Genomic DNA, 12,577 nt, shown 5'->3' on the forward strand with positions numbered 1-12,577 from the left:
AATGTTCATGATATTTATCTTATTTCTAATATTATTGTGCGATTTTAAGGTTTTACTTTTACGTTTATTATCTATCAGAAGTGTGTTCTATTGCGTCTGGAGCTTTCGCTCTACCATCTGTGTGTTTTTAGATGATTTTGTTGAACCTTTGATTTTGTGATGGAAATAACTTTATCTATTCCTATCCAACGTTGCCATGCTCATAATCATGTTGGGATAAGTTTTGGTTCGATATCCCCAAAGTTGTCTGAAAAGCGCAGCATGTTCATTATGGGTATGGGATTCGTGGGGCAATCACTTGCACGAAAACTGCAAAACCAAGGATGGTTAGTTGCATTACATTCTCTTCTCTTCAATATTTATCTTTTTCGCTTCAAAATTTGTCTCATAGAATCAATGATTATTGGTAGGGTCGTGTCTGGGACTTGCACAACCCACGTGAAGAAGCAGCAGCTCCAGAACATGGGGTTTCATGTTCATCTTTTCGATGCAAACCACCCCGAGTGAGTCAGCTGGTAATTTTTGCGTTCAATTTTTCATTTTTTCTTGAAAAAATTGCTAATAGTTATGTGGATGTTATTGGATTTGATGTCTGAATTGAAAACTATAAAGGGCACATTTGTGTTTTAGGAATTTCATATTTAGTTGGTCAGAATAATTTCTTTGGGGAGTCAAACATGGATGTTGTTTTTGCTGTTGGATTTCTTCTCACTTAATGGATAAGACTTTTGCTGTTGTTTTTCGTTTTGCAGTCTGGATATTCTAAGGCTACTGAGAAATTACACTCACATTCTTGTTTCTGTGCCCCCTCTTGTTGGCATTGGTGATCCGGTATGATTTCACTGTAACAACTGTTGTATATGTGTGTCACCATTCTGAGGGTAATATATGTAAACTTTCCACTTTTTTTATTATTTTTATTGATTTATAGATGCTCCAGCATGAAGAACTTTTCAGAAGGTCTTTAGCAAATTCAGATGTTCAGTGGCTGAGTTACTTGTCTTCGACTAGTGAGTCTACATTGAAATTAAAATTAGGGTTTAGTGGTTCTTAGCTGATATACCCAACATGCTTTCTATCTTGCAGGTGTCTATGGAGACTGTGGCGGTGAATTGGTGGATGAGGAGTAAGTAAGAGAGTATAACTAAATAAATCACTTGCCTTCCAAAATTTCTGGATCTTCTCCGTTAGTTGGTTCTTAGTGTGTGCATCTTGTTGTTTGTGACAGTTATCCAACAAATCCAGAAAGTGAGTTGGCTAAATTAAGGTTAAGTTCTGAAGAAGGCTGGTCAAATTTGTCTTATGATCTTGGGATCTCACCACTTTTATTTCGATTAGGAGGTATCTATGGCCCTGGCAGAAGGTACTTGCCTGTTCTCACTTCAATTTTTCTATCATCAGTTTCTTTGTAGGATCGGTAAAAGCCTAGAAAATTCTTGTCTAAGTTGGATGTTATGAAAATTGTTAAGAAGTGAACTTTAAATCTAACGGTTCACAAAACCGATCTGTAAGGTGAAGTTTATACCAGCTTATACGTTATAAACTGATCTTATCATTAGTCAATGTGGGATTTCCCACAAAAATCAATTCAAATCTGTCATTCTAAGGATATACCAGTCAATAAGTGTCGTATCTCATGAGATAAGAGTCTCATCCGTGGGTTTATGTTTACATAGCTACCTGCTGTCACTTAACTGTCAATTAAGCATATATTTTCTTTTGGCTTTGAACATTTCTTTTGTTTTAGTGCCATTGATACAATAATGAAGCAGAAACCAATGTCAGAAGGTCAGAAGAGGAGAAAACACCGAAAATACACATCCAGAGTACATGTTGATGACATCTGCCAGGCACTGATGGCTACTGTTTATGTACCTCCCCCCAGGTGAATTTCCACCATAATTAACTTTCTGCTACATTTAACACCCTTCTGAAATGTTTATAAACTAATTAGGCAAAAATTTCCAAGAGAAAAACCAAAGTTGTAGGATTGTCAAACAATATATTCTGCATTTCTAGTTCTGCAGTAGTGGAAAGTTCTGGCATTTACCTTGAAGTGCCTACGTGGCTGGAGAAACACAATTCTTGAATTGTAGTTTTATTTCAAAGCCTTCATCATGTGTGTTTACTGTTGCAACTTTAACTACAAAACTGATGAAATGTTTACCTTCTCAAAATACACGTAGAAGATTCTCCCAAATAAAGAAACTATTATAAATACATATACTGATGAAGGCATTGGCTGTGGCTGTTTTCCTAATAATCATATCTTAAGTTTAAGATTTGTTAGAATTTCTTAGTGGTGAACCTTCACACCATACCAACTACCGTTTAAAGTACTTACTTACGCTATTGGAAATACACAGTCCTAAATATTGGTTGTGTATGTTAGTAATGATTTTAATAATTGGTTTGCATCCATAATTGTGGTTACAATGTCAAGGTTTTGGTGGTTCATAAAAGTACAATTGTGACCTTAACAGGCACGTCTATTTGCAATTTTCTGCAATATAAAAGTTTGTGATGAAAGTGAAACATAGCCTAACTACAATTGAAAACCATTACTAGTTTTTCCTACCTTTGTTTGCTGACTCTTACTATCGACATTAACAACAAGAATAAAGTGGGCAAGATCAATACTTAAAAGGGCAGCATTTACAGCCTATGAGCACAAGGAGCCAAAAACTTGGGATGCATTAATAAAGAATGTCCTGAAATTATCTTAATGCTGAATTTTTTTTACAGTCTCTTTGATTCCTGAATTTGTAGGATACTGTCATTAGTTCCTAAATATAAGACAGAAAAAAACATTGAAAGTGTTACAAGCATATCAATCCAAAATTCAAGAAAGCATGCTTTTAAATGATAATATCAGCATATAATATATATATATATATATAGAGAGAGAGAGAGAGAGAGAGAGAGAGAGAGACTGAAATTATGACAAATAGTTAAATTTAAGGACTTATTTGACATCTCACATGTTTAACATTTTCTATTTGTGACAACACCTACCACTTGCAGCAACTATAGTGATTGTTTATTGTGTCAATTGGTTTCATTGGTTGTGTTCTTTGGGTCAATTTGGTCACACTTTCAGGGAAGTTTACAATATCGTTGATGATGACCCTGCTCCGAGGGAAGAAGTATTTGAGTATGCAATGAAATTGGTGGAGGAAAAATGGCCAGAGCTGAAGTTACAAAGTGTGGAGCAGAGGCAGAAAGAGTGGTCCAATGTAAATCCAAAGGGCGACAAACGAGTGTGTAATGCCAGAATGAAGAGGGAACTAGGACTGCAACTACTTTTCCCTGATTACAAATCAGGATTGAAGAGTATAATTCACCAAATTCAGAGTCCATTCCACTGTCATTGACCAAATCCAGAGTCTCACTTTTCAATGCCTTATATAAGTTGGACTCAGGTCATACTGATATAAACTTTCTCTATAAAATGAACCTTCTTAGAGAAAACCCATCAATTACTCACATCACTTCATGTTTGTGCCTCAGCAAATGCTATTGCACTGCTTCAAAATGAGAATCTCAAAATTAACACTTCCAAAACTAGGATAAATATGTCATCAAATCAATTGGTGTGATTATGTTACTGAACTAGTACTCCCAAATTCAAGTTATGATGATAGAAGTGTTTGGGGAGAGAATTTAATATATTTAGCTACAGTAGTCTTATCTGGTTCAAATAGGATTGTGTCTAATGCAATGTGCACTTGCCCTCTGAAAGAACAGGGTAAATGGTTAAAAAAGTAACTTTGTTGAATAAAGCCAGTAAATATTTGAAACAATTTTTCATAATCGATTTCTTTTTCTGAAGGTTATTTTTCTAATTGTAAATAAACATGGAGTACTGTTTTTTTAAAAATATCTAAATAGTAATTGCTTATTTTTAATATTAAATAAATTAAACTAATATCTTTACCTGATTAAACAAATGTAAAGTATTTAAAATAAGTAGTTTTAAAAATAATATTGATTTACTAATTTAAAAATTAGTAAAGTACAGTTATGAAATGGTTTAACTGGGTAAAATCATTTTACTAAAATGAGTTTATGATAATTAATAATAATAAAAGAGAGGTATTTTGAAATACCTCATTTAGTATAAGTGTTCTTCTGTTTCCCTTCATCTATCTATCCATATAGCGGCATTCGAACACTGACTATGGGAGATGATTTTTGAGTCAAAACCACATAGACCAGTGATGCCACTACGTCTCAAATACATATTTTATTATAAAAATAATCCACAAAGTCTTTATATGTTCTTTTATATTTTCGCATTCTTACTTTTTTTTTTCATGTTAATTTAATATTACATTAAAAAATGGAATAAAATCATAAATAGCTAATAATCAGTATGTGGTGTTCATACCTTTTTTTAATTTAAAATAAAACTAAGAAAAAAAAGTATGATTTTGATCATTATACATTTTTTGTAATTTGTATTTTGTCATTGTATTTTTGAATTGATTTTAGTTTTTAAATTTATTAAAATTTTAAATTAAGTAATCAATCTTTGAACCATAATGATTGAAAAATATCTAACCGAGATAAAAGAAACCCTGTTTGTTTGACTTTAGAAATAAATTATTTTTGTGAAATCATAAATTTACTCGTGATTCACTTTTTTAAAATTAATTTTAATTTTATTCACAACTTTATAACATTTTTTATATATATGTATAAATTTGTTGCCATCATTTCCTACCAACCTATCACTTCAATATCATCTTATTGTGTATATATTAGATTTTAAAAATTTTAAATGATAAATTTTTCAACAAAAATGTTCACTTTAGAGAAATAAAGAGCTAAAGAAACTTAAAACAAAAAACTTAAATTAATATAATTTTAACTCTTAATAGTATGATGTCTATGTCATTTACTAACATATAAGCAATTAAAAATAATGCTTAGATACTTATTTATATAAAAGATCATTTTAAAAGTGTACATAAATAACTAAAAAAAAAAGATACAGCAATAGAGAGATGCTGTATAATACTTCATCAAATATCACATTAGGCCTTCTACTTTTGCTGCCATTAGAACATGATACTTCATTGAATTGCTTTACCATCATCAATACCAGAAATATCGGTGGTCTACAAATGCATTTATTATTACAAAATACACGGATATTTTTAATTATTCTTCATATTATTGTTAGTTATTTCTAAAGGTTTATCCTTAGCACATCCAAAACCTATTTTATATAACTATACCAATAACTGGGTATAAATACAATATATCCATGATTTTGTACGCAGCATTGCTTGTGAGTGCACTGCTCTTCATTTTCCCAGTATGGCAGTGCTTACCGACAGAAAAAGCAGTCTTGGAAGCATAAGATTTGAGTCAATTACAACATTCAGTGATTCTGTCTCATAAATCATTCTTTGGATTCTCCTTCTATCCATATGACTAAATTAGCAAAGTTATGTTATATTCATTCATTAGAAATATAAATACAGGAGTTTATGTTTCCTGCGCTGCACTTTTAAACCTTATTTTGTCGAGTGCAGAAATCTGCAGCAGTCTGCCTCTTACTGTTACCATAGAATGGAATGAAGCAGAAATCTTCGTAAACAAAAATATATATCTATTCTTTCCTCTGCTTCCCTGTGGTCGTCTTTGCTTTGGCTCAGCCACAATTGCCAAGGGACGTTATATTCATACAGTTCATATGAACCACATCAACCTCACTGGAATTTCTGGTCAAAAGTCAAAATTAATTAATTTAAAGCGATTAAAATTATGAGTAAAGTTAGACTACATAGAAAATATTAAAAATTCTAAATTGATGGTGGGTGTTATCACTACTAAAATTAGAGAATGGTTGACTCTTACAGCAAATGGAACTCAATCTTTCCGATATCTAGCCCAAAAGCCTTTCTTCCTGGCAGAATCGTTATCGGACAGGGATCGGCTCCACTTGGATCCAAGTGAAAAGTGCCGCCTCAAGAATGGCTTTCCAAATGAGCTCCTCGCACTGGAGCTTGGCTCCATTTTTGAAACTTTTCCTCCTAAATCAATATCTTTTTGGCGATCAAAAACATCAAAACCACCATCAAGGTAGCTATCAACCACACGGTTTCTTGATATCTTGTGGTTCTTGGCCTTCATCTCTGATTCAGCCCGAAGAACTTTTCTAGACAACTTTGAAAAGTGCTTCTCTCCAACCATACAAATTGGACAAGCTGGATCATACCTATCTGCCTCTGGTGTCATGGCCTCTAAACATTCTGCATGATATGCATGACCACAGACCAGCACAGCAACAACCGAGAGGTCATTGCTGGCAATAAACTTTTGGTTGCTCCATGTTGATCTCTCAGTCAAAAGCTTTGAGCAAGCCCCACAAGATTGCAGTTCCATGGAGGGAGAATATGAGAACCTGCTACTGGATCCACTTATCTTGTGACGACCAGAGCCAAAACACTCACTATCAAAAGACCACCTTTCCCTTTGGGATGATGCCACCATCTCAGAGAAGGTTCGCATTGACCATCCATCAGATGATCCACATAGGGATCCAGCAGCCATTTCGTTGCTGCAAGTAGAGAGTACAAAGGATGGCCTTCCTTCAGAAATTGAGTTGTCCGGTGATTTCAGACCCATAATTCGACTATCAGAAATCTGTCTCAACAGAGGGTGTGCTGGTGATCGATGTGCCCATCTTGTTGGGGTAGAGTTGGGAAGATGGTTATAATTGTGATTAGGCATAGGATCTACTGTGGGCGTTGAGAAGACTGAAGGTATTGAAAAAGAAAGATTTGGTATTGAAGACTCCGCTGGATTCTTCACCTAAAGAGAAACACAGATTCAGAGTGAGCCCAGCAGTACTACAGCAGAAAGCCTAAAATAAATCAGATTATGCACCACAAAGCTCATGGTTCCAATTCAGTAGCTCAAAACTAACCACTGTAGAAAAATTGCTTGACATGGACAGATCTGCAACAAGGACATGGAGGGAGAACAAAGAGAAATCAATGCCAAACAAAGAAACATCAACCCAATGAACCAAAGTGCATAAAAGAGAGCATCATGAACAGAATGTCAATACCAATATATGGGACCACTCAACACAACAAACCGAGTTTGAAAACTATACACTGGTTAGGAAAACAGCAAAAAAGATAAGGTGGTGAACAAGGTCAGACACGATGTAAAAAAGACACGTGTGTGAGATAAAGATCCCTTGAATATAAGGAAACAGCAAGGGTTTTTCCTTTCAAAAGATATATATAATCCCACCCATTTTCTCAGAAACTATTGATCATGTATTTACTATTATTTGTGCTGATTGCAATCATTCTCAAAACCTATGACTAAACTGTGCAGGATTTTCATTTTTCGTAAGCATACTCAAAGGGCTTCAATGTCAAGGTTGCCTACAGGTAACAGAAACATTTTTCATGGGATAATTGGTCCACCACCATACCAAATTTTTAAAAAGGAAATTGTATTTCAACTCTTGCATCCTATATTATGTACTAAAAGTAAGAATACCCCAAAAACATGGGGGTGGAAGAGGCCTAAATGTTATAACTAAGACCGACCCATCAAACATTGTGCTCATGGTGAAGGATAAAAGAATAATAGAGTTCAGGGTTTAGCATTTACCAGACGAGGGGGTCATCAGATTTGCAACCAGCGCCTCATCAACAGGGGACTTCAGTGAAATAGGAGTCACAGAGTTCTCCATGATGCTTCCCCCATCAGACAGATTACCTCTTTCAGAGCTTAATGAACCTTTTAACTCCATGCTGACATTTCTACTGTCTAAATGAGATGTGTGATAAGAAGGATTCTCAATTTCACCAGTAACACGTTCCCTACTATCCCATTGAAAGCTCCACGATGGTGAATACACAACATCCCTACGCAAGCTTTCACCTCTAGTTCTGTTAGGAAGATTAGGATCCTTTGCAGCAACACAACAAGCTGATCCCATGATAACTGCAGAAAAAAATAGAAGACAATCTAAACTATAGCCACAAACCGTAGTGTAAAGACAAATTCAAGACTTGCTGATATTTTTTGAACAAAAATAAATCCTATAGTGTACCCGAAAATCACAATTGAAATCTCAAAAGCCGCCTCAATTTCCAGCAAGAAACCGTAACCCTACTTCCTCCTGAAAAATAAACAAAAAGGAAAGACGATTAAACTAAGATTTCAAGATAACTTAAGAACCTTCAAGCCGGCCAAAAAGCTCCAGACAAGGACCGCGCTCTAAACTTCGGATTTCCAACGCTCTAATCTAACGAAATCTAGTTCAGCGAAAATCCAACATAAAATTCAATTATAGAAAACTGTTTCTATTAACTGCATCCAGCAATTAGAAACTAAATACATATATAAAAAAAAAACGACCACCAGCTTCAACCGTAAACACAAGGCTTCAAACATAAACTTGTAAAAGAGGAAGAACAATTAAATCCATCCTATTAACATGATAAACCACTCAACCATCCTCTAAGTTAAAATAAAACCAGTTCGAGAAAAAAAAGATTTCCATACAAACAACAGAAAGCACTAATTACAATACGCACACAAAAACACCGTCATTATTCACAGTTGAAAACACAAATCCAGAGCCAATAAAGAGAAATAATAACCAAATCCAGTTCATTTCCTTCCAAAATCCATGAACTCGTCAAAACAATTAAGAGCCAAACAAAAAACTCAATCGTCCCCCCGTTCATTTATTTCCTAGAACCTCAAAAGAATTTCTAGGGTTTCGAGACATTCTAAATACTGAGTACTAGGATCGTTGATGCATACGATTAATTATTAACACGACAAACGAAAAAGAGAAATCTAACAAGAAGAAGAAGCATGCGCGAATCTTACTCGCAAACTATAAACTGAGATAAAAGAGGGAAAATAATCGAGCTCTGGTCATATACGGAAATGGAGTCCGTCGCGTCCGTTTTTCAGTTAAAACGCGGCACACGGCGCAGCGCCGCCGAAGCAGAAGCCGGTACGACGGCGTTAGGGTAGAGGTTGTTGAAAACGGAAACGGTGGCGCCTCTGTTAGTTTCTCCGTATTGTGTGACTGTGACTCACTGCATCTTCTCTTTTTATTTTCCTTCTGCAAACGTCTGTTTCTATCTTTTCCTTTTCCTCTTTCCACCTCTCTTCTCTGCGCTTCTCCCTCTTTAATAATTATTTATTTCTTACACCAAAATAAATAAATAAATAAAAATTGCGCGTTGAATATTATAATTACTTGTAATAATAAACCGTGGATGAGAATTGGACGCTTTAGTTTCCACCACGTGGAGCGCACTATAAGCTCACATGCACCCAATTAAGGGAATATTATACCAAATTGCGACCGGGGAGAAACCATTGACCAAGATCTTTCCATGGTTCCAACGGTGGTCAATTTTTGCCATGCTCTGACTAAGACTACGACCGTTTGATCCTTTTAGAATCAGGTTTTCGTATTTTTCGTTTATGACCACACTACAACACAAACCTTTCGCTTTCATTTAATTTCCATTTTGCACCCTGAAAAGTAAAAACAAACATATGAAAAACATTTCATGAAAGTCAATGCTATTAAAACTCTCCCATTAATTAACTATAAAGTCTAATTTCAAAATAATTGTATTGTTTATTCAGTCTCTTCTAAAAAAGTCACCATTTGCTTCATTTTCCGCAATCTTTTATCTATCGTGATTATTTAACCTTATCCTATTTATCATGATTTTGATCAAATTTATCTATTTATTAATTTCTTATTTATTATCGGGAAACTGTTTTATTTATGGCGATACTTTATTAATTGAGCATTTATGTATGTTGTTACTAAAGTCAATGTTGACTTTCGTTGCATGTCTGCTTAAAATGCAACAAAGTCTTTCTTTTTTTTCTCTCAAACATATTAGAAAATGCATTTATTTAAACATTAAAAGCTTTGAATGATTTATTAATGTCATTATTATTTTTATTTTTTTAATTAGTAATTTAATCTTTACATTTAATTCTTTAATTTGTTTTAGTTTCTATATTTTGTATTATGAATTCTAATTCTTTTAAAAAAAATCATTTGAATCACAATTTTTATAAAAAAAATACAACCATTTAGAATTATCACATGTCAAAATTTAAGTTTATTACATATTAAAATATAAGTTTTTCACATATCAAAATTTGGATTATTCATGTTAAAAAAGTGTTATATGTTAAAATAAAAAATGTTTAAAAATAAAAGATAATTCAAATATTGACACGTGACGTACTTAAAATTTGACACAATGGTATTAGTGTGAAGTCTCTTACAAAAATAAAAACAGAAACTCAGTTAAGTCAAAAACAATATAAAAACCAAGATAAATGAAAGAAACTAAAATACTAATTAATTTCTTTTTGTTTTCTTGTGGAGTTAGCTATGCTTATTAACTGAGTGCAAAAACGTGGGAAATGAGAATTCAGGCCCATAGTAAACCTTACAGGCCCAAAGTTCTGTAAATCCAAAAAATAAAAAGTTTGTTTTATCCTAAAACTGAAAGGCCCATTCCAGTTTGGATCATTTATTTTTAGTTAGGACGGGTTGATAACTGGTGGTTAAGTTAGATATAAGGATGACGTCCACAAAACTTATTAAGGGTATATTTAGACTCATTTTTCCGTAAAAACTTTTAAAAGATATAAATATAAATAAAAAAACTTAACTTATGAATAAATACAAATAAAAATTTGGTCAAGTTACATGAGAGAGTTTTTACAAATAAAAATAAAAATTTGACCTTTTACATAATAGTCGTATTTAAAACCCAGATATTTTTAAATTTAAATCCCATACACCTGCTTTGTTAATCAAAGTAAGTAATAATTTAGCAAAAGAAATTATAATTAAATAAAAAGTGTCAATAATGGACACTGTTCACCTTGCGTCACATAGCAAGCTTTTTTTACTTTTCTTTGTTCCAGAAGAGTTTTTATGCATTAATTAATTTTGCACTTTCATGGGTGCTATTCACACACATGCTGCATCCATCACTTTATTCATCACTTTAGTTTTATCAAAAGGCAATTGAGAACGTTAACGATCTGAAAACAACTAAGAGAAACACCTTTTTTGGTACCATTTCTACATTTATAAAAAGCACACCCACAACAACAACAGAACCATGCCAATGCCAATGCCACCATATGATATTTTCAATATTCCATTATACGTAGCAAGCAAGTTCCGACACTCTGATAATATAATAAACATTGCCTCATCATCACCCTAGAACACACCAGTAATGAACAATCCATTTGAATTCAACCCTGACACAACAACAAGACAAGAACCTTAATTTCTGAGAATGTTCACCACAGAAACATGTTGTCTGCGGTGGCGACAATTGGGTGGTTAAGGAAGGGCATGTGCATGGTGGGGTTGACGAAATTATTGTTGGTTTTGTTATTGTTATGGTGATGATAATTAGGGTTTGTTGCGTTGATGAGTTTGATGATGTGATTGAAGGAGTGAAGGGTTTGAGTGAGTTCAGTCTTCTGGGCTATGAGAATGGAGTTGTGAGCGTGGAGCTTGAGATGGTGTTGGGTGGTGATGTTGAGTTGGGTCAGGAGTAGGTCATTTTCCTTCTGGAGACTCTGCATCTGTGCAGTGAGATCGTCCATGTGCTTCTGCTTTCGCATCCTTGATCTTCTGGCCGAGTCACGGTTCGATTGCTTCCTCTTCTTTCTTCTTTGTTCCATCAGAAGCTGCAGATCCTCCTCAGACCCTGAAGTCTGAATCAACATCGTGGACATGGTAGAAGTTCCACTGGATGAGGCCATTAATTTGGAACCGATTATATTAAGAAATGAACTTAAGTCTAATTCAATTCTGAATCCGGAACAATTAAAGATAATTTGGATAATAATAGAGAAGGTTGTTGTTATGAAGATATATAAAAGGGAACAGTGGTGTTGGGGTTAATTATGAGAAAACATAGAACCAATAGAGGAAGAGAACTGAGAAAGATTGAACTAAGTGGGTCCTGCGTCTGAGGGAAGAATTGATCATAAACCCGGAACGAAGGATCTCACTGAGGACTGGAGACATTAATGTAACACATGAAGATTCATGTGATTGAAAGGAAAAGTGGTATGAGTGCAGAAGCAGCAAGGGTTTGGGAAGAGAAGAGGGGAAAGGGAAAAAAAAAAAGAGTGTTTGAAAGGAAGGTGGGGGTGGGAGAGGAAGAGAGGGGAAGAGGAAGTAAAAATTGAAGAAGAGGGTTGAATTTATAGGAGAATGGGAGGGTGGAGAGAGTGAAAAATGGGGTGGATAAAAGCAAGTGGGATGGGAATATACTCCTAAGGTGGGTGGGTGGGACAAGGTGAGGGGCATGCTTTGTTGAGACAACCCTCTTTCACAACCCTAGTGGTGTAGACATGTTAAAGTTAGCTAAACTGACTCATACGATTTGGGAAAATGATTTTTTGAGTATTATATTTCGATAATTTTCTCTTATAATTTTAGGTGTTATTTTCTGAGTGATTTTCCAATTTTTTATTTTCTCATTCTCAATATTTCAAAACTACTTAGAAA

The 12,577-nt window shown here is 34.3% G+C and overlaps 2 protein-coding genes and 1 pseudogene across 3 annotated transcripts; 1 reads left to right on the forward strand and 2 right to left on the reverse strand.

Annotated features, from left to right (window-relative positions):
* On the forward strand, window positions 1-3,813 carry LOC114193238 (NAD(P)-binding Rossmann-fold superfamily protein). 2 transcript variants are annotated; one of them, XM_028082960.2, is made up of 8 exons: window positions 14-326; window positions 411-503; window positions 753-831; window positions 932-1,010; window positions 1,087-1,126; window positions 1,229-1,363; window positions 1,748-1,885; window positions 3,101-3,813. In XM_028082960.2, exons 1-8 carry the CDS (start codon window positions 160-162, stop codon window positions 3,372-3,374), a joined length of 1,005 nt encoding a protein of 334 aa, XP_027938761.1. In that variant the 5' UTR covers window positions 14-159; the 3' UTR covers window positions 3,375-3,813. The 2 variants fall into 2 exon arrangements, with proteins under 2 accessions (XP_027938760.1, XP_027938761.1); XM_028082959.2 differs by having other exon boundaries at window positions 1-503.
* A 1,460-nt stretch (window positions 3,814-5,273) lies between these two features.
* Window positions 5,274-9,175, reverse strand: LOC114194303 (uncharacterized). Its single transcript, XM_028084431.2, has 6 exons — window positions 8,878-9,175; window positions 8,090-8,158; window positions 7,645-7,980; window positions 6,941-6,972; window positions 5,869-6,825; window positions 5,274-5,732 (listed from the first exon to the last, which is right to left on the reverse strand). The coding sequence occupies exons 3-5, from the start codon at window positions 7,973-7,975 to the stop codon at window positions 5,881-5,883; spliced, it is 1,308 nt and encodes a 435-aa protein (XP_027940232.1). The 5' UTR covers window positions 7,976-7,980; window positions 8,090-8,158; window positions 8,878-9,175; the 3' UTR covers window positions 5,274-5,732; window positions 5,869-5,880.
* A 1,921-nt stretch (window positions 9,176-11,096) lies between these two features.
* LOC114193507 (bZIP transcription factor 44 pseudogene) lies at window positions 11,097-12,230 on the reverse strand (annotated as a pseudogene).
* Window positions 12,231-12,577: the final 347 nt, after the last annotated feature.

This window comes from Vigna unguiculata, chromosome 8, assembly GCF_037176805.1.
Source record: "Vigna unguiculata cultivar grain cowpea cultivar isolate G323 ecotype 2 chromosome 8, ASM3717680v1, whole genome shotgun sequence".
NCBI lineage: Eukaryota > Viridiplantae > Streptophyta > Magnoliopsida > Fabales > Fabaceae > Vigna > Vigna unguiculata.